The 22,313-nt window shown below is 48.0% G+C and overlaps 1 protein-coding gene across 1 annotated transcript; it reads left to right on the top strand.

The window, feature by feature from the left end:
* Positions 1 to 725: 725 nt before the first annotated feature.
* Positions 726 to 20,631, top strand: kcnk18 (potassium channel, subfamily K, member 18). The gene is made up of 3 exons (XM_054749969.2): positions 726 to 988; positions 1,062 to 1,205; positions 17,768 to 20,631. The coding sequence occupies exons 1-3, from the start codon at positions 763 to 765 to the stop codon at positions 18,595 to 18,597; spliced, it is 1,200 nt and encodes a 399-aa protein (XP_054605944.2). The 5' UTR covers positions 726 to 762; the 3' UTR covers positions 18,598 to 20,631.
* Positions 20,632 to 22,313: the final 1,682 nt, after the last annotated feature.

The following is a 22,313-nucleotide window of genomic DNA, read 5'->3' on the forward strand; positions in this document are numbered from 1 at the left end:
GTGTGTGTGTGTGTGTGTGTGTGTGTGTGTGTGTGTGTGTGTGTGTGTGTGTGTGTGTGTGTGTGTGTGTGTGTGTGTGTGTGTGTGTGTGTGTGTGTGTGATCAGCAAATATAAGTCGACATATAAGGGAATCCACGAGTGTCGCCCTCATCGACATATAAGGTCGCCCTTCAGCTGCACATGGAGACGGGACGCTGTACCTCAGCAGCACTTCCAGCCAAACTTCCATCAGTCATTATTTATTCCGCCCTTTTCATCCAACCTGAACTGTAAACGGTCTGCTGCAAGTTATGCTTCTGACAGAAACACCAGTGGCCTCCTTTATCAACCCTAACCCTTACGCACCGATCTGTACGTATTTCGTACGTATATAACTAATGCGTATTGTGTGGTTTTCATCAATTTGTGCGTGGAAATGTTGGAAAACCTCACACACCATGCGCAAACCTGCTGCTTCGGGTCTGGGAGGTTCCCCCTAACACGTCATCACATTAAGAAGTGATCACAGTTCTGAAGGTTTAGAACGCTGCATTAGGTTTTACCATCATAACGTGATTTATTCCGAGAAGTTACAAAATAAAAGCCGCATCATTCATTTGGGCTTCACTAATCTGCTGCAACGGGAGTTTCAGGCTGCTCCATCTGTAAGAGCTCGTTAGTGTTCGGTGGCTCCGGTTGGTTGTGCGCGGTCCCGCGGGGCCGCTCCTACCGGCCCGCTGCCCCAGTCAGAAGCTCACCGACCACTGTGAGGAGCGAACAAGATGACCAAGAAGGAGAAGAAAGGAGGGAGCGCAGATGAGTCCAGCAAATGTGTGGCGCGTTTCTGGAAGGTGTTTCCTCACCTGACGCTGTGCGGCTCCTTGGTTCTGTACGCAACTCTCGGTGCGCTCGTCTTCCAGCACATCGAGGGAGGCAGCCCCTCCAGAACCGAGTCGGACTACCAGATGTTTCTGGGTCAGCTCGTCCACACGGTCCAGAACCACAGCAGTAAGCGAAAGCATCTCTGGGTTTGTGGCTTCATAGATTTGCTGCAGACTCGCTTTGTGTTTTTAACTTTCAGAAAACAGCTCGTTCACCCACGAAGGCATCGTGGAGGAGGTGAAGAACGAGATGAAGAACTTTAAGTCCGTCTGGTTCCAGGGTCCTCACCGATGGGATTTCTTTGGCTCCATGTTCTTCTGCTGCACCGTTTTCACAACCGTTGGTAAGTGTGTGTGTGTGTGTGTGTGTGTGCGCGCGCGCGCGTGCGTGTGTGTGTGTGTGTGCGTGTCTTTCGGCAAACGTGTGTTACTGGAAATCTGCAGATTAGCTGCTCGGGTTGCAGCACGGACAGGTTTCTGATCCCAGCGATTATTGGTTTTTAGTTGTGCTGCTGTTCAGTAGATTATTTATTTATTTATTCTTTATTGAACCAGGAAGGTCCCATTGAGATTAAAAACCTCCTTTTCAAGGGAGTCCTGGCCAAGAGGCAGCAGAAAGTGTAGGAAACACTTTGAAAGGCCTCAAGTGAGAGAGATTAGTTAGACTGATGGGCTAACGGTTAGTGACTGAGCACTAATCAATGGGTGAGAAACAGGATTGGGCAGATAACTAGGAGATGTGTTGGACCAGTGAATCAGGCGTGTTGTAGGAGAGAAACAACCAGAACCTGCAGTAACCTTGAGGACCAGGGCAATATGCTGATGCAGGTGTTTCATCCTTACATCCTAAACGCTGTTTTAACTTAGAAGAGTAAAAGTGTTTCTCATTTTTGTATCAGAGCAGAGTGTGACTGAATAACGTTTGTCACACATCACTGACTGATTATCATAGCTAACCTGCTGTCAGCTCCCAGCTGATAATGGCGGGACGTTTAGCGCCTGATGTTGACTTAACCAGGTAGTAAAAGGCTTTGTTACTAAGGCTCAGTCTAAGCACAGATGCTAGGAAGTCTTCCCTTCCTGGTTTCAACCCCATCTTTTATTCATGGAAACCAGCAGAGTGTCTGTTTACATTTGTAGTGCACAGACTTTAATTCAGTTCTTATCTGCAAAGATTTATACCCACTCACACACTCACACACTCACACACACACACACACACACACACACACACACACACACACACACACACACACACACACACACACACACATCATATATTGAAATAATAAGGTACACAGCATCATCACCATGTTAACAATAGAGTCAGGTGATTATTATATTTTTTGTGGAGAGAAAACAAGAAAGTTCTCAAACTCTTCAGGGGAGGAGACATTACTGGATTTAGGAGATCTTCCAGGTCTTTGTCAATAAAATCCTCAAATCTTCTAGCCTGGCAAGCCATCCTTTTCAGTCTGGCCACGACCCATAGACACAGCTCAGCTCTATCTGCTCATGACTCAGAGACAAGTCCAAGTCTAAAGTCTGCCGCACTCGAGAGCAATCTGCTGAGCAAACGGCCTCGAATGACCGTTAGCTCATCAGACACCTCACCATGTGCGCCTGATTTTCTCTGAGTTTTCCGCCTCATGGGGGGTAAAAACTCACCGTGTGCGCACTACTGAGCTGCTGGCTGAGCTGAAATATTCTAGTGGCCATTCAAAGCGCGTTCTCCGCTCACATGACCCCAAGATCTATTCAGGTGCAGCCCCCTGCCCTGTCTGCGTGTCTGAAAAATAAACAAAACAGTACCTTGCAGATCAATGGGCCCACTGTTTCCACTATCCTCTCGAAGGATCTGGGCGGCGGTACTGTCAGAAGCATTCTGGGTCTTCCTGGCGCATCTCTTGGAGTAGATTGGCATAAACTCCCTGCCTGGCCCTTCTTTCCAGCCACCGTACCCATACTTTCCTAACCTTGAAATGCCAACAAAAAAAGTAGAGGCATTTCCTCCGTCTCCAGCTCTGTCTCCGTTTTGTTTATTTTCTGACATGCAGACAGGGGGCTGCCATCTTGGAATCATGTGATCAGAGAACGCGCTTTGATTGGCCACTAGAATAGTTCAGCTCAGCCGGCAGCTCAGTAGTGCACACACAGCAAGTTTCTACCCCCCGTGAGGCGGAAAATATCTGACTGGTCAGATATTCGGCTCAGCTTCTCGTGAGGCAGAAAACTCAGAGAAAATCAGGCGCACACGGCGAGGTGTCTGCTGAGCTAACGGTCATTCGAGGCCGTTTGCTCAGCAGATTGCTCTCGTGTGCGGCAGGCTTAAATAGTCCAAAGTTGGTGCCAAAGCCACCATCTGACTTGCTCCGCTCTGTCACATCATCGCGCCACCCCGGCAAGCCAATCACTGCTATGATTGGCAGGACAGCAGACTTGTCTAGCCGGCTGAGGCTCCTATAGAGTGGGGCTAGACCGACACGCAGAGCTAAAGGATTTAGCTTCTGCTACATTCTGTGTAGATTTGTTGGCTAGTTCCCACACCAATAATTACCTGGAACACGTCTCCAGATTGCCTTCCACGATCCATCAGCTAGTTCGGAGACTCTAGGACCAACTTCCTGTTGTTGTTTACTTTCTTTAATTATCAAACATAACTGTTGCCAGTTGGTGCATCATACCATTCTGGAGTCAGCTACAGGCTAATTTACATCTGAAAATCAGAAAAAAGCTTCGCCCCAGCTCACCATTCTGTTTCCAAACATGGCCCATGTGAAGTCCGTGTGCCAAAAAAATGTATTTGTTTGTTTGTTACTTTTCTAAACAACAAACCAAAGTTATTGTCATGACAGTCACAACCTTTAAAGGTAATTTCTGGTTTTGGTTTTTCCACAGGATGTTCCTAAATGACATTTTCTAAAGAAGCTGATCTGACACGATATTAGGATGACTGACAGATTCAACCTGACGTGTTTTCCTTCACATGAGCATGAAAGAGGTTTAAACATGTTGCTTTAAAGTCTGTGATGAGTGCTGGGAAGAAGTTGTCTAATGGCTAATGGCTAATGACTTAGCAGCAACAGGAAGCCCACAAGGGCCTTTCAGAGGCCACAAAAAGCCCGTTAAAGAGCCACTTTTCTTTCATGCCGTTTATAGTTAGGGGTCATTTATCGCTTCTCAGCTGAAGACAGGATGACTGTTTAAAGCTTTAGGTCATCATGTTGTAGTGGAACATCGTTGAGAGCGAGGACCTAAAGGCAGAGATGAGGCACAACAAACAAATCTATGCTAAAGGCAGCAAATCACAAAAACTCAAGTCCAGGCTTACAGGATCATTTAGAAACAACCAGGACGAAACAAGGATTCTAGTTCATTCATAAAACTAATTAATCCGATCAATCCCAGGAAAGGAAGTAGTTTTACAAAATAAACCAGGAAGTCACAACACTGGAGAACAGTAGCCCTAACCCCCCATATGTCCTCCAACAGGGGCAGCAGACACAGGGCTGGATAAGGCAGGTTTCTGAGGAAGGAACTAATCCTGATGCTCCATCTGGACAGAAGGGACTGGATGTGTGACGATGGTTTAGACCAGGGGTGTCAAACTCATTTTAGCTCAGGGGCCACATTGAGGGAAATCTAGTCCCAAGTGGGCAGGACCGGTAAATTAAAAAAAACTTCAGATTGTTTTCTTTGTTTTAATACAATCAATATAAAACGAGGCTGGAGCCTGAGGACAGTGTCGTACAAGTACAACACCTGAAGTGTCCTTGAAAATTTGAAAAAATAGAAAATAAAAAAATCAACAAATAAAATAAACATTCCTTAGTGATTCAAAGAGCTTACAGATCACATGGCTAGATCAGTTTCATGCAGCACTTAAAGTATATTCGACTCATTTTACTTAACATCTTTTAGCTTTCACCAGCACATCAATATCAGAAGTCACATCCTGAGTGGCGGCCAACTTCAGGATGTGATTCAAGTTCTTGTGTGAGCCTTGAGCGCAGCTTTGTTTTATTTATACTCATTACAGAGGAAACTTGCTCACAAAGATACATTTATTTTCACTCTACATTGTAAAGTATGAAAATAAAGTTTACACAACCATCTCGCGGGCCGGATTTAACCCGCTGGCGGGCCGGATCCGGCCCGCGGGCCGCATGTTTGACACCCCTGGTTTAGACAGAGTTAATCGTACTGACAACCATCAGGAGCTAGAGGACTTTAAACACGTCTAGTTTAGCTCTCCAAGTCCCAGCAGTCAGACAAGTCTAGTTTTCAACAGAAATTTTATGTAAACAACTAAATATTTGATGTTGCGCAAGATATCTGGAAGTTAAAGGTGCAGTATGTAAGGATGACATCCCTTGGTCAAATTAGGCAACTTCAGTCCATTTTCCTAAGCAATAAAATCATTTTAATGGCTGTTGCCAGTTACGGATCAGCGCCAGAAGATCCTAGATGACAAACAAAGACGAATTGTACGCAGTAAGTTGATAAGTAGATAAATACATTCTTATATCTGGTGTTAGCACTCGGGTGTTTTACGGTAGGGAGCACTTACTACATAGCCTGGCAATGCTGACGGCTTTTAGTCGTGGGGCGGGTTCCACCGTTGTCTTTCAGACGATCTCCACGTGCTACTGGACATTGAACAAGGTGACGTACTCACCGCAACGGATGTCGGTAAACGAGGCGGTCCGTTGTTGAAGAAGGCAAAAATACATTCTTTCTTCTAAAAAATAACTTAAATACATCTTTCTGCTCCTGATTCTAATACAACCCGAGTCCTAATAGTCCAGAACTATTAGGACTCGCCGTTTCAAAGGAGCTGTCGCCATCTTGTTCCACTCTGTTGCGTCATCCCATCCACCAGACGAATAAAGGGCCCTGATTGGCCCTCAAAGTGGATAAAGCGCTGTGATTGGTTCACAAAGCAGGTAAAGTGCTGTGATTGGCCCACCATTGTGGACCAATCACAGCTCTAAATGTGTTTGAAACCCCTCTAGAGAGCTGTGATTGGCCAGCCAGAATGCTGCTAGGGTCTGCAGAGGTTCTAGACCAAACTTTGCAAAGCAAGAATTTGGTCTAGTTCACTAGGCTACTTACTACACTTATTACGGTAAGGCTTCTTCGCCATCAGAGGAAGTGTGGTTGTTTACTGTCTTGCTGTTATTGTTCCGAATGACTCGTTAAAGGTAGTAAAACACCACGACTGACTCATTATTCACTTCACACACACATTTCACTAATCCTCTACAAACGGACACTAGGGGGTGCTAAAAGCAAGCTAAACTGCTTAGTATCCCTTTAAAGTAAAACAAAAAGATGTCCTGAACTGAAAGAACACATTTAAAGTATAAATAAATGAAATAAAATATACATAAGCCAAAAAAAACAGGTGTGTACAGTGCAGCATGAGTCTCTTTGGTGTTAGTTCTAATGGGCTCGATACACGGGAGGCGACAAACGACCGCGATCAGCGAAATTTGTCGCTGTCGCTTTTATTACCTGTCACACGGGAGGCGATCTGAGGCAGCGGCCAGCGGCAAAGCCGTCTACGCGTTCTGTTCCATGGCGAAATCGAAACTTCCGTTGTTTTGTTTGGCTGTGTCAGGTTGGAGGGAATTCAGGTTATTTAAGCGGTTCAGAGTTAATAAAGCGGTAGATATGATGTTTCACAAGGTGCTGCTAGAGTTATGTGAAATCTTACTTCTGATTTTACTATATAAAACATAATAATAATCAACTTCTCCTCCATGTTTGCTCGGAGATGTGCAGAGCATCCTGTCCGCTCATTGGTCAGTGAATGAAACCTCCGTTGATTGGTCCTCGTCCGAGCGACAGCGATGAAAAGTTGAAAATGTTTCAACTTTCTGGGATTGCGTAGCTGGGTCGTCCGTGCACGACACGTGCACGAGTGCAAACTTTCACACGCACGTTTTTCGCGTTTCGCTTGGTAGGAGAGAAACCCGCGATTATCACTTTGTCGCGCATGTCTCATTGAAATTGAATGGAGGAGAGGCGATGTCGCCTCCCGTGTATCGAGCCCATTAAGCTTTAATTTTTATGCATTTTTATGTTGTGTTTTGTTTTTAGCGTTTTTAATGTCTGTGAAGCACTTTGGTTGGTTTTCTGCCGTTGTAAGGTGCTATACAAATAAAGCTGCCTTGCCTTAAAGAGCAAGTCACCCCCAAATAAACATTTTTTTGCTGATAAACTAAATAAACGAGTTTCTAATCGTGCTGCAGACACGTGTCGTCAATAATTTGGCACTTCAGTGCATCTTAGTTAAAATTTAAATATTCTGCCTAAAACTGGCAGTGTTGTGTCATTGTCAGGTAAAAACTCTGCACTGTATTTTAATTTAAATCTGCCACCGCTATTGGCTAAGAGGTATGCTATGAGTGGGAGTGGAGTTAGACTCTGGTAGGGGTTGACTTGCTCTTTAAGCTGGCAGTGAGGAAAGCAAAAGCCATGACTGAAAAGAATTCTTACTGAATTCTTAGAATACCTACTGGAGCTGCCGTATTGTCCGGCCGCCATCTTGGATGGGTGTCCATTTGCGTGAATATTGAAGACACTAGGAAATCTGCAGCAAGCTTCTACCGTGACAGAGCATCACTGAAGGTGTTTTCGGTGACTGATGGTTCAGAACAAGGATGAGACTTTCTAAAATGTGACACATGTGAGGTTAAAATGCAGAAAGTAGCGTTTTATCAGGTGTGTGCTTTAACTGGCCCAAAACTAGGAATGTCTGACCTTTGTTACATGTGATACACTTCCTGCTGTAATATGGGTCTGCACTGCTTATACTATAAATTAATGCACACAAAAATTCAAGACATTTAATTGTGTGTGCACGTGTGTACATGTTTTTGCGTTGTTTGTGTTAACGCACGTGGTTCACACGTGCGAACATCAAGAAGATGTAGAATTTCACCGAAAAGTAAGCTCAATGACTTCATATTAATCTGATACAAACAAATGGTCGCTATTGGTGGCAAATGCTCCAAGATTTTATCCCAAAATGGACAATTTCCTTTTGCAAACTTAAATCAATAGAAGAGACGAAGCATTAAGTCTGTTTTCTTTAGCTGTTTGGTTTTAGCGAGGTGCTGTCAGGACTCAGGTATCTCCCGGCTGACCTTCGGACCACAACTCCCGACATGCCCCTCGTGGGGAGCTCCCAGCGTGCTCCTCGCGGGGATTCCCTCCACGTCACAGCCAAGCAAGGCTATATATGGAAGACGCCGTGACCGGCTTCTCATCTCAGTCATCGTTTCTTCCTCACAGAGAAATAATAAAACTGTTAAACGTCTCACCTTGTTCGTCTCCTTCATCCAGTCTGATCAGCCTGACAGGATGACTGAGATCCGAGTAGATTCGACGGAGATCGATCGTCTCCGCCACGAGAACGTGCAGCTGCGTTCCATGGTAGATCAGCTCAACACCAAGGTGAACTCCTTGTCCGACCACACCCTGCGTCTATCCACGGCTCTCACGGCTCTCCAACAACAGGCAAACGATCAGCAGCAACAGATCGCTGCACTCCAGCAGCCAACCCGCTCTGCTACTAGGGAGGAGCCCCACTTCAGCCTGCCGGAGAGGTGGAACGGGGAGACGGGGAGCCCCGATGGTCTGCTCGCCACGCTGGACATGCAGTTCGAGTGCCAACCTGGACGCTAGGGCTGGGGGTAAACGATTATTTTTAAAACGATTATTCTGACGATTCTTTTATCGAATAGTCGACTATTCTAATGACTATTTAGAAAATTAATCTAATGATTATTTTTCTATTGCACAATTAACAAAAACCAGAAAATCTCAAATAAATTCCTCAAAAAAATTGATAAATTCTTACTGTAAGAGAATAAACACTACAGGCCTTCCATTTTGTATAACACTGCGTTTATTGTGTTGGTTTTCTGGTGACGTGTAGAACCTGGGAGTGCAGGCTGCTGCCTGAGAGGTGGTAGAAGATGGAGTGTCTCCATGCTGCTTTGTTTTGGTCACTTATGTGCGTGAGGCGAGTGGTCTTACATTTTTAACTAAACCGAAAACCCACAACACTCTAAATGTAATAAAAGGGAGATCTACACCACAAAAAAGATGAACTCTAAACCAAAACGTAACAGCTTATCCCAACGCAAGAAGCTGTTAGCGAAGATGCTAACAGTAGCTTTACCAACGTTAAGTTCAAGTTACCAAGTTTAAATAAACCAAAAACACCCAGCAGCAAACAGACCAGCACGGAGGAGAGACTGCTACCACCAAAACAGCTCTCCTCATGTCTGAAAGAAGCTCCTTAATGAAGGGAGAAGCGCTCCCGGTGATTTTCTACATCTGCGACAGAGACGGAGCAGCGCACATCTGACCCCGGAAGTTGTTGTCCGTTGCCGGGAGACGAAGGGGCAAAACAGGAAAATAATCTAGTAGTGGACGGACGTTGTTCCGGGTCTTCGGTATTTGGCGGAGATGTTAGTGAAGGCGGAGAAGAGGGCGAACTAGAGGAAAAACAGGCAGATTCCTCCTCTATTTACAAACTCCTGGGGATGCAACAAGTGGGCGCGGTGCGTCGACTTCCGGATCTGACGTCGACAAATTTTTAGAATCGAGCCGTCGACTTCGTCGAGGCTTCACTACAGCCCTACTGGACGCTACCCATCTGCGCGCTCCCGAGTGGCGCATCTCACCTCCCTGCTCTCCGGACGCGCCGCGGAGTGGGCTGCTGCGCTTTACAATTCCAAATCCCCTGCCTGCAACGACTATGCTGCGTTTGTGTCCGCTCTCCAGAAGACCTTTGTTCCCCCCAGCAGCGAAGTGGGAGCAGAGACACGCCTTCTCAAACTCCGCCAGCGAGAACGCTCGGTGTGCGCTTATGCGTCGGAGTTTCGCACCATCTCCGCCAAGCTGCAGTGGAATGACTCCGCTCTGCGGGCCTCCTTCCTGGAGGGGCTGGCACCCTACATCCGTGATGAGTTGGCGGGAAGGGAGCTGCCTCAGACCCTGGATGAGGTGGTTGATCTGGCGCTGCGCATCGACCAGCGGGTTATGGTTCGACCCAAGTTATCCACGCGTCCACCCAGGACGCCGGTGCCTCGCCCTCGTTCACCCACGCCAGCTCCTGTACCCATGCTGGCGGAGGAGCCCATGCAGCTCGGCCACCTTCCCCCCGAGGAGAGACAACGACGGTGGCGCGAGGGCCTCTGTGCCTACTGTGGCTCTCCCGACCACCGACGCCTGGACTGCCCGCTACGATCGGGAAACGGGGGGCCCCACTGAGTATTGGGGACGCTCAGTCTGGGTCTTCTTCTACCCCTGTCGCTACTAACCGTCTCCTTATTCCTGTCACCCTCCTCCATGGTGAGGCCTCACTCCACGTAAACGCATTGGTGGACTCGGGGGCCGCGGACAATTTCATGGACCTAGATCTGGCAAAATGCCTACGGATCCCCCTACAACCCCTGGAGAGAGTTATACCAGTGACCTCGGTGGACGGTAGGCCTCTCCAACCCTACCCAGTCCGAGACCGAACCCAGTCACTCCGTATGATCACCCAAGGCCACCAGGAGACCCTCCATTTCCTGGTCATTTCTGCTCCCTCTTCTCCTCTAATCCTGGGGTTCCCCTGGCTCCGTCTCCACGACCCTCATATTTCCTGGTCCCAGAACCGCCTGCTGGGCTGGGGGACCTCGTGCCAGACCCACCTCGTTCCTCCTCCATCCTCGGCGGGTCTTCCGGACGGGGGCCCCGGCTCCACACCGCCCCACCTGCCGCTGCCCTATCGGGACCTGGCCGCGGTGTTCGACAAGCGGCGCGCCACCTCCCTGCCACCTCACCGGCCATATGATATGGAGATCAAGCTGCTACCCGGAACCAGTCCTCCCCGCGGGCGCCTTTTCTCTCTCGCGCCTCCCGAGACCAAAGCGATGGAAGAATACATCGCCCAGGCCCTCCAGCAGGGGTTCATCCGACCCTCCTCCTCTCCGGGTGCCGCTGGCTTCTTCTTCGTGAAGAAAAAGGAAGGCGATCTTCGCCCCTGCATAGACTATCGGGGTCTGAACAAGATCACGGTCAAGGATCGCCATCCTCTGCCACTCATCACTACCGCTCTGGATGCCATCTCCCAGGCACGGATCTTTACGAAACTGGATCTCCGGAGCGCCTACAATCTGGTCCGTATAAAGGCCGGGGATGAGTGGAAGACCGCGTTCATAACACCCACCGGCCACTGGGAGTACCTGGTTATGCCCTTCGGACTATGCAATAGCCCTGCTGTCTTCCAACGTCTCATTAATGATGTCCTCCGCGACATGCTGGGACGGTGGGTGTTCGCCTATCTGGACGATATACTGATCTACTCCAAATCCGAGGCCGAACACATCCATCATGTTCGCACCGTCCTGACCCGGCTCCTGGACCACAACCTGTACTGTAAACCCGAGAAATGCTCCTTCCATCAGCAGTCCATATCCTTCCTGGGCTACATGATCTCGGACGAAGGGATAACCATGGACCCTCAGAAAATCCAGGCGGTGAAGGACTGGCCCTTGCCAACCAGCCTGAAACAACTGCAGAGTTTTCTGGGTTTCTGCAACTTTTACCGCCGTTTTATAAAGAACTATAGCACCCTCGTAGCCCCTCTCACCTCTCTCACTCGACCAGGCTCCCCTGGCCAGCTGTTTCGTCTAACTCCCGACGCCATTCGGGCCTTCCGCCACCTGGTCACCCGCTTTACCTCGGCCCCGATCCTCCGCCATCCAGATCCTGCAGTTCCCTTTGTGGTCGAGGTCGACGCCTCTGACGTCGGCGCCGGCGCCATCCTGTCTCAAGGCGGGCCCGACGACAGGCTCCATCCCTGCGCCTACTTCTCCAGGAAGTTTTCCACCACCCAGCAGAAGTACGGTGTGGGCGACCGTGAGTTACTGGCCATAAAATGGGCATTGGAGGAATGGAGGCAGTGGCTTCTGGGCACCACTCGGCCTTTCACGATCTGGACTGAACATCAGAACCTGACCCACATTAAATCTGCCAAGCAGCTTAACCCTCGCCAGGCTCGCTGGGCCCTCTTCTTTGAACCCTATGACTTCCATCTCGCCTACCGCCCTGGAGCCAAGAACCAGAAGGCGGACGCCCTCTCCCGCCAATTCACCCACTCCACGCCCTCGTCCGAGCCAGCGCCAATCCTCCCGGAACACCGCTTCCTGGGCCAACTGAGGTGGCCGTTGGAGGAAGCTATCCAGAACGCCCTCCGGGATGACCCCGCGCCTCCAGAGACCCCCGTGGGTCGCCTCTATGTCCCCACGGCCTGTCGCAGCGAGGCGTTTTCCTGGGCCCACTCATCACGCCTGTCTGGCCACGCTGGTTTCTCCAGAACTCTTAAATCCCTCCAGCGAGCCCTCTGGTGGCCAGGCATGGCGAGGGATGTGAAAGAATACACCAGCGTCTGTGACGTCTGTGCCCGCTCCAAGAACCCCAACCAGGCCTCGGCTGGTGCCCTCCGACCTCTTCCGGTGCCCAGCCGCCCCTGGTCCCACGTGGGGCTGGACTTCGTCACGGGTCTCCCGCCGGTCAATAACCTCAACACTGTCATGACGGTTACGGACCGCTTTTCCAAGTCTGTCCATTTCGTCGCCCTTCCGGGTCTCCCCTCAGCCCAACGCACAGCGGAACTGTTCCTGGAGAACGTGGTGCGCCTCCACGGGTTCCCAGTCGACGTGGTCTCGGATCGGGGGCCCCAGTTCACGGCCCGGTTCTGGAAAGCTTTCTGTCGGCTGATGGGAGCATCGGTCAGTCTATCTTCAGGCTACCACCCGCAGACCAATGGCCAGATGGCGCGGGCTAACCAACAGCTTGGTCGGTACCTTCGTTGTTTTGTCTCGGCTCAACCCTCGCAGTGGCCTAAATACCTCCTCTGGGCGGAGCTGTCCCACAATCTTCACACCTCATCTGCCACTCGGCTGCCCCCTTTCGAGGTCTGCTATGGCTTCCAGCCCCCGGTCTTTGCCCACCAAGAACCCAAGGTCGCCGTTCCGGCAGCGGAAGCCATGGTGAGACGCTGCAAGAGCGCCTGGATCAAAGCACGAGCCTCCATAACCAGAGCTAACACCAGCTATGCTCACCAGCATCTCCGTCGACACCGTCCTGGTCCCTCCTATGCTCCTGGGGACAAGGTCTGGGTGTCCACGGCTGACCTTCGGGTCCGTGCCGGATCCAAGAAACTCGCCCCTCGGTTCCTCGGCCCATACCCCATCCAAAGGGTCATCAACCCGGTCACGTACCGGTTGCGGCTGCCGGCTACTCTCCGCATCCATCCCACCTTCCATACCTCCCGGCTCAAGCCCTACGTGGAGTCCTACCTTCTCCCGCCTCCGGCTCCGGCGCCGCCTCCTGCCCGCTTCCTCGACGGTGAGCCTATCTACACCGTCCGGCGCATCCTGGACGCTTGCCGCAGGGGTCGGGGCTGGCAGTACCTGGTGGACTGGAAGGACTATGGCCCCGAGGAACGCTCCTGGGAGCCGGCTCGGTCCATCCTGGACCCTTCCCTGATCTCTGACTTCTGGGTCCGCCGGGGTCGCGCTGGGACTTCTGGAGCCGTCCCTGGACCGGGGGGTCCTGTCAGGACTCGGGTATCTCCCGGCTGACCTTCGGACCTCAACTCCCGACATGCCCCTCGTGGGGAGCTCCCAGCATGCTCCTCGCGGGGATTCCCTCCACGTCACAGCCAAGCAAGGCTATATATGGAAGACGCCGTGACCGGCTTCTCATCTCAGTCATCGTTTCTTCCTCACAGAGAAATAATAAAACTGTTAAACGTCTCACCTTGTTCGTCTCCTTCATCCAGTCTGATCAGCCTGACAGGTGCGCTGACGGCAGCATGAATATCCGGGATGCAGTCTGTTTCTAAATAAACAAACGCGATTCGGAACGGAGAAGATGTGGAAATCAAACAAGTGGCGTAGCTCACCAAGCGCCAACGTCACGTTAGTTCTTCAGGAACCACGGAAAGTCTGCATCAGTAGGAGCTAAATGGTTCTAAGAACAGGGAAAGGTTCCTTCTACTTCCTATCTGTCCCAACGCGTGCAAAAAGGGGCTGGTTCCTGAAAAGGTTCTAGGAACTACAAAAGGTTCCTACAGTCTGAAAGCACCTCTGGTCTGCAGACAGATAAGGGCACAGACACACTGAAAAAGGGCTTTGGTGATGTTGTGGAAATAATATTAATGTATTTTGTGTGTTAAATACATGCTATTAGAACATGATCATTCTATTAAAGATTAAAGTCCCATCAGTTGTGTTCTCCGCATTTGACCAATCCCCTGGAGGAGCGGTGAGCTGCAGACACGGCTGCGCTCGGGAACCAGTTGGTGGTTTAATCCCCCAATCCAACCTCTTAATGCTGAGTGTCAAGCAGGGAAGCGTTAGGTCTTTGGTATGACCCGACCAGGAATTGAACCCTGATCTCCCAGTGTCAGGGCGGACACTCTACCACTAGGCCACTGAGCTGGTTTTATCATGTTGGTGTTATATAATGAAGGTACTAAACCAAAACATACCGTAAATCCTCCAATACAGGCCGGTATTCTATTAAAGGCCGGGTCTCCAATTTTGGCCGGTGCCGGAGCCAGCGGAGGTGAATAATGGCCGGTCTCTTATTGTGGCCGGGTGGAATGTGGTAACAAGCAAGTACGGGGGCGGTTGTGTCATCATATCACTTTTGATTTGCCAGTGATAGACACGAGGGTAACTTTAACCGTGCTGAGACGAAGAGGAGGCGAAAATTTGATATCAAGTTCAAAGAGAACGTGCTGATTATGCTGCAGAACACTGGGGAGCAATAGGGGTTGTATGAACTAGTCGACTTCACTATAATGACTTTTTATGTCTGTTGTCGACTAGTCGCTGTCACGTGATAATGACCGGCAAGATGCAGCCCTCGGAAAAGACAGCAGCCTGCTGTCAGCAGGTGACAAGCTCCTGTGCTGGGGGGGGGGGGGGGGGCAACACGCTGTGCCAGAGCGTCGGTAATGACACGCGATCGTTCATGTCGGTTCATTTCCTTTGATGTTTTCTGTCTTTTATTTGCGCCTGATGTGTTTCGCTGCTGTGGAGCGGGGCGCATCACCTTGTCCTCCGACACACTGATCACTGATGCGGCCGCCAAGCAGGGAGCGCTCGCTGTTTTTGCGGTCGGATCTGCCTCCTGAGCACGGCCACAGTAGCAATCAGGTGTTGCCAAATTATTTAACACGCGATCGTTCATTTCCTTCAGTGCGTCGGAGGACAAGGTGATGTGCCCCGCTCCACAGCAGCGAAACACATCAGGCGCAAATAAAAGACAGAAAACATCAAAAGAAATGAACCGACATGAACGATCACGTGTTAAATAATTGGCAACACCTGATTGTTACTGTGGCCGTGCTCAGGAGGCAGATCCGACCGCAAAAACAACGGAGTGCGCGCTGCTTGCCGGCCGCATCAGTGATCAGTGCGTCGGAGGACAAGGTGTGCCCCGTCGGTAGATCTTTTAGAACTGCAGTTCAAAGGTAACTCATAAGGTGAATATATATGAACCCAGGTAGCAGTTTCTCTTTAGGATTGAGAGGAGATGCAGGAAGATAATAAACAGGCAGGACAGAAAAATAGTCAAATAAAAACAGGTTAGTTTTTGTACCTGGTGGTTGCAACAACCAGACACCATTGAAGGTAATCAGAAGTGAGGAACAGAAAATGAAATAATTATTTTTATGTTTAGAGCAGCAGGAACTCCGAGAGGCTGCAGGCGCATCAGTGAGTTTGCGGCCGCTGCGCAGGGGGAGGGGGGAGAGGGCTGAAGCAGAAACTACCGTTGTTAAAAGAAATGTGTTTAACTTTGAAAATGTGGGCGCAATATTAATTGTCAAAAACTCCAACGAACCATTAGTTCATTTTGCTCAAATAGAAATAGAGGCCTGCCTCTAATACTGGTCCTCCTTCCAATAAAGGCCTGGAGCTTGATGAGCTTGAGTCAAATACAGGCCCGGGCCTGTATTAGAGGATTTACGGTAATCCCGTTTCATGCAGCAATATACATGATTCAGTTATGGGAATCCAACAGACTTCTTTCAGTGTGGGTTCTTAGGGGTACAGGAAGCACCTTCTGGGTCGCTCCTGTTTACTGGCTTTGGTTCTTTAAACAACTCTGGAGCTTTTTGACTGTCGATTTAGAACTGCAGCACTGCTGTGTGAGACGCAGCACCCTCACAGACTCAAATATTTTGTTGACTTACATCCCTCTTCTCCTGCAGCAATGACTTGTGGGTAATACCCTTGCCCGAGGTCCGCATCGCTGCGGACTTGGGTGAAGTGCAGATTAAGGGTACAAAGGGGGCGTGGTCAACTTCTGCACTTGAGAATTTGGACACCCTACGCACTCGCACCGCTGGCCGGGAACACACAAACGGAGGGTGCAAGTGCGAGTGTTGGGATTAGGATTGGGCCAATCACTTGTGTAAAAAGGCTTGTTTTGCGCCCTGAAACTGAAACGTTTTAAAAATCGAAGAAAAAGGACTACATTTGTAAAGATTTTTAAAGTCATTTCTTTGGGTTCATTGTTGAAGTATTGAATACTAGTACTTAGAAACAAATACATCTTTGAACATTAAAAGTTTTACATTTTATTCAAACTACTTTACTAGTACTTCAGTGAGTTTCCCCTAAAGGGTTAAACATTTTCACAGTGTGCAAATCGCTCAGAACTTTAAAATGATGGTAGACAGTAAATATGATGGAGTTATAGATCTTGGTAAAACTCCATCAGCTGTTTCTATGTTTGACAGAAAAACTCTGAGTTAAAGCTGTTGTAGCGAATCTGTAAACAAGCTAGGTTTTAAACGCAAATGCCCCTTGGGTATCTTCATTGGATCCACGTCCACTGGAACCAAAAACCCACATCGCCAGAGGAAATGATTTAGCACAAAACACCTAGCCCGGCCAGGGGAACTCTCCTATTCAAATAGCCCTGCCCCCTGAGAATTCTAACCGAGCCAGCGCTGAGCAGCGTACGTCACACACCACAACGCTCAGTTTGTCATAAACAACGAAGATGGCGTCTGAAGCGGAGTTCGCTGCGGCTCTTCCCTCTGGTCTAAATGACTTGAACGTTTTTAAAACAACAAGTAGAAGCGCTAAAAGCCTTTCTTCTAAAGGAAGATGTTTGCTCCGTCGCCAGACGCCATTTTTGACGACAGCGTCGCGTGGTACAGTCGGCATTCTTGAGCTGGCTAGTCCCGCCTCTCATGTGGTTCTCTGCCTGTGAGTCACCAGACTCGTTCTCTGCTCAGACGGAGGACGAGTCTGGCAGGTCAGGCTACTGAACACCAGTCTCGTTTCTAGGTCCAAACGTCTTCTGTTGTCCGTGACCTCAAATAGTGATTTTCTCTTTGGGACTCTGGTAGTTCGTTGTAAAGCTGAAGCGGTAGCAGCCGGCTGTTTCTCCTCCTCTGATGTTAATGTGCGGAGAACCTCTCACACCCGTGGTGTTCTGCTGCTGAACACGTGAGTGTGTGATGAGTGGAGGACCCAGGGAGGTGCGACGGTTCGGTGAGACCGACAACCGGATGGTCCGATGGTTGGTGTTGGTCTGAAACGTGTTGTTGGAGCTTTTTAGACAAATGTGAGAGAAACACTTTATTCATTTGATTTCATTTTCTTATCTCTACAATATATCTACAGCTGTGCGATGTTAGAACGTTGTTTAGAGGCACGTTAAAAAGTTTTAATCTAGCTTGTTTTCCAAATTTGCCGTTGCAGCTTTAAAATAATTCCTGACGTTTTTAATGACAACACTGAAGTAAAGTTTTGTGTCTCTCAGCCTCATCGAGCGTCTTCTTGTCTCTGGTGTCCCACTGTTGTTGCAGGATATGGAGAGATCTATCCGGTTACCTTGACAGGTAAGGTGGTGTGTGTCATCTACGCCATGGTGGGCATCCCTCTCATGCTGCTGGTCATCCTGGATGTGGGGGACTTCCTCGCGGTGGTAATGTTCAGCTCCTACAGTCGGATCCATAAACTCTACAAAGCTCTGCGCTCCAAAACATGGTCACCATGGCGCGCTCAGCAGATGGATTCACACCATCGTACCCTAGAGGACGGCACCATCGTTTTCAGCCAAGACATTGTGGTCCACGAACCCCTGGACATCCGGCAGGTGCTGCAGAGCCAGGCAGCTGTTCGACACAAGTCCATCAGCCTCCAGAACAACAAAGAGATCTTTGAAAAGATTCTCGCTAGAGAGAAGCTGCTGAGGAAAGGCCCGTTGCTGCGCTGCCTGTCCTGCCCGGAGCTGGACCGCCTGCCCTCACCACCCAGTGGTTACACCATATGGGACTTCTCAGGGTTGGGGGAGGAGATGGAGATGCTGGATGTTCCTCTGCTGCTCATTCTTTTTGTAGTTTTTGCTTACATTTGTTTGGGTGGGTGGATTCTTCCGCTTTGGGAAACAGAGTTCAAAGGATTTGATTCCCACTACTTCTGCTTCATTACGCTCACCACCATAGGGTTTGGAGACATCATACCCCAACACCCGAAATTCTTTATGCTCACCTCCCTTTTCATCATCGTGGGCATGGCCATCATGTCCATGGCTTTCAAGCTGAGTCAGACGAGAATCGTCAGCTGCTACAGAAAATTCATCAAGTTCATCAGCAGAGGAAACGTTGAGACTCTGGAAAACGAAGAGAAGGACTGAGTGAGGGCAGGATCTTCTGCATCAGGGCCAAGTTCCACCGTCCCAATATGTTGTCCTAAGCATGAGCAAACTAAAGAAAGTGCATGTGCCAACACTTTTATCCAGTCAGCGAAGGCCTCGTTCAGCCAGAACGTCTTATTTTACTTCCGAAACATTGGGAGAATTGTTTTCTTGGAGGGGTTTTACAGGCGATTCACTCGGTCTGGAATGTAATGCATATTTATCATGAAGTATTGCGAAGGCTCAGGTTTTAAGAGCTTCTCAGGCACATTTCTGGAACTTTGACTTTGGTTCAGACAGTTCAGAGAATCAGAAACTGATTTGGTCACTTTGGGTCTGAAGGTGAAACAGAAACGCTCTCAGACCTGCTTCTGCAGGTCCGACCGCTCCGGCTTTCATAAGTTCTCTTTCTGACCATTTAGCTTCCAGAACGATGGGATCCTGGTCCAGCTGTGGGAGTTAGGATTAGGACTAGGCTTGATTTCTGTTTCTGACACCATGGATTACCGGGCCATTCCACTGCACACATAAGCGGCACGAATCTTAGCACGCAGCAATTCACCACCGTTATAGTCAGTGGGTGCTGGTCCACCGACACCGAATCGTTGCGTTTTGGACACCACCCAGGAGCGTAGTGTCATCGCTGCGCCAAATTTACACTTACAGTCTATTTTTCATCGTTTCAAACTCAGCAATTTGGAACGGGCCACACAGGAAGTCTAACAAAAAAGCAGTGTAAAATATCCAGAAACTTTCTAAATAAAAGTCACGTGCACATTTCCAGTACACCTTTACTTGTGAAACCTCCGTAGCCGAGGTAAACACAACAGAAAATGGAGCACAGACAGTTTAGGATACATGCTGACGTCTTTCTCCTTGCCTGCGATTGTGTGAACTGCTGACATCATGCAGGATCTTGCAGATCTCATGGGACCAGCTGTGTGGAACGCTTTCACTGCTGGTTTCCATCTGAAATGTAGTCGGTGGGCGAGGACGTGCTGCAGAGCTTGCAGGTAAAACACGTCCTTTACATCTCACACTGCTTATTAGTTTAACCTAAAACACAATAAAACATTTATATGATATAGGCGTGTTCACTGTATGCATGGCGGACCAGGCTGGCTGGAGTAGAAATGATAATATTTATGATGATATACCAAAATAAATCCATTAAACCTTTATCAGTGACTGCAGCTTCCAGTAGCAGCCTTTATTGTTGCATTCCTCATCTTTAATTTTCTATATTTTATTGTTTATGATGAGAGGATGAATCTTCGGCACAATCCCATATCTCGCACTTCCACCCTTGCGCCCTTCAATTGCGCGATCCCGACCGGGGTGCGAGTGCATAGGGTGTCCCGATTCTCAAGTGTGGAAATTGACCACGCCCCCTTTGCTCCCTTGATCCGCACTTCACCCAAGTCAGCATCGATGCGGACTTGGGCCAAGGATATTACCCACAATCCATTGTTGCGGGAGGAAAGGCTCAAGTTCCTTTTCTGAAAATATCTATTTCAAATGAAAGTTGTTGATTTTAGGACGATTAGTTGGTGCTCTGAATGTTTTAGACAAAGCAGCGATGAATGTAAGTTTAATTCAAATTATTCTTTGGTTGTTTGTTTGAAAGTTGTTAATAAAGGTTTTTTTAAAGTATCTCAGTGACCAGCATCCCGACATGCATTACAGTCGATGACGTACTGCTCCCTGTCCCAGTTCAGCAATTATTGCACACTTGTACCACGCACTCGAAGCCTTACAGCACATTTTCTCCAAGTGCACCTCACAGAAGACCATCGGGCACAGTCGAGTGTTGGGACTGGGCCTATCGGAACGCGTGTTGTGATGTCATTTCATCAAATATCGCACTTTTTTAAAAGCTTTTTTATCGTTTCTAATAACATCATTGTGGAGGATCTAACAAGGCAAATTTTAGGGGGTTTGTTTGTTTTCAGTATTGATAAAATCCTTTTATATCTGGAACTGTTCAGTTTGGACCCAATCTAACCATTAAATGCTAAGCTGGCTTGTCATTCATCCCACCATAGCAGGAGTATTTTTGCACCTGTATCACCTGTGTCTTTGACACGTTTAATTCTGACGTGTGAAATTTATATATTTTTATTATGAATGAATCAAAGAAACTTTCTGCATCCTAACAGAAACATAAGTCGTGTGGATTTAACATTTGACTGCTCCCCCAAAAAAGGAAACGTAACGAGCTGTTTACTGTGGTTGGTTGGAAATGATTAATAAACAAACATGCAGGAAAGATAATTAAATTCGGTTTAAACAAAAAGAAGGTTTAGCTGTGAGGAGCTGCTGTGGGTTAGGGTTACCTCCTGAGTTTATTGGATCTTTATTCACAAATAAAACTTCATCCTGGTGATGCGCTGCAGTAGTATTCCCTCGCCACCAGGCGGAGCTGTTGTGGAGCGCTGAGAAAAGAAGCCAGTTAGATAAAAAGACATTTTAATGCTGATTGGTTTTTAGCAGCTGTGTTCCGACCGTTTACATGTCAGATCATTAATAATCGTAACTTTTACACAAAAACAAACCTAAAAATGTCTTCATCCAAACCAAGAACTTCATGTTTTCACATGTTTGTTCATATGCAGCCATCCAGGTTAGTTTATATTGTAAATAAATAACAGAAACGTAATAACAATAGTGGAACAGAATCCTGTTTCATGTTTTATTCAAACACCTTCTAAGTAAGTTTAGTATTTTATCTATCTGTGATTAACCACCCACTGGACTAGTTAACGGGTTAAATGCGGGATGTTATTGTTTCTACCACACAGTTTATTTGTGATTAAACAAAAACAAAAATGCACTTGAAGTTTGGGATTAAATTATTTACATTAAACAGAAAAAATTCATTTTTGGAGGTTTCAGCTCCTCCATGTCATTCCACAGTCTGACCAGCAGATGTCACTCTTTTACCTGTTTTGGCTAAACTAGCCAGGGAAACACACCTGAGGCATCATGTTTGTATAGGTTGTTTATTTTTGAGAGTAAATATCCAGAAGGGGACTGATGTTTGTACGGGGCACCAGTAATAAAGTAATACTAATAAAAAAAAATACTCGACTACAATTAGGGACAAAAAGTCTTGTTAAAACTAAGCTTTTTAAATGCAATCTAAATATATGAAAATTAAATCATTTTTACTTGATTAGCTTTAATCAAACAGTTTTTAAATATTCAAAATCAAATTTCTAAAACTAAACTTAAAGGCTGAACTCTAATAAGAATGTTTCAGAGGGACTGAAAGCGGGTCACAGGAACCCTTGTGTGGCGGCCCTGTGATGGTCTGTGAGCAGAACCCAGAGAGGAACCTGAGATGTTAGATAGAAGATCTCTTAGATTACTTCTGTTTTGCTGCTGTCTGGATTAGAAGGTTGCAGAAACCAACTTTGTGAGTAGATGAGTGTGAAAAGGTGACGTTTCCTGTTTTCACCACCAGAAGCTAAAAGTGACTCCAGACAGCTGTTTGGATTTGAAAGCACGACTTTCCTAAAGACTCCGTATGTTTCTGAGATTTTTCCCGACAGCGATGTGGAAAATGTTTCTTTGTTTGTAGAGTTTGGATGCTGAGCGTCGTCATGACAACCGCAGCAGGTAGAACCAGCTCCACCGTGTTGTTCTGCTGTTTGCTCTCTGATGCAGCATCTGTGCTTTGACTGTTTGATGACAGGCCTGACGGGCTTGTGAAC

The sequence above is a fragment of the Nothobranchius furzeri genome, chromosome 12 (assembly GCF_043380555.1).
Source record: "Nothobranchius furzeri strain GRZ-AD chromosome 12, NfurGRZ-RIMD1, whole genome shotgun sequence".
In the NCBI taxonomy this organism is placed as follows: Eukaryota; Metazoa; Chordata; class Actinopteri; order Cyprinodontiformes; family Nothobranchiidae; genus Nothobranchius; species Nothobranchius furzeri.

What these genes read in the sequence shown, in the direction of transcription:
- kcnk18 (XM_054749969.2), top strand. Translation starts at nt 763, where the DNA reads ATGACCAAGAAGGAGAAGAAAGGAGGGAGCGCAGATGAGTCCAGCAAA. An exon ending in CACGGTCCAGAACCACAGCA is followed by an intron (nt 989 to 1,061) that starts GTAAGCGAAAGC and finishes TTTAACTTTCAG; the next exon opens with AAAACAGCTCGTTCACCCAC. An exon ending in CACCGTTTTCACAACCGTTG is followed by an intron (nt 1,206 to 17,767) that starts GTAAGTGTGTGT and finishes CTGTTGTTGCAG; the next exon opens with GATATGGAGAGATCTATCCG.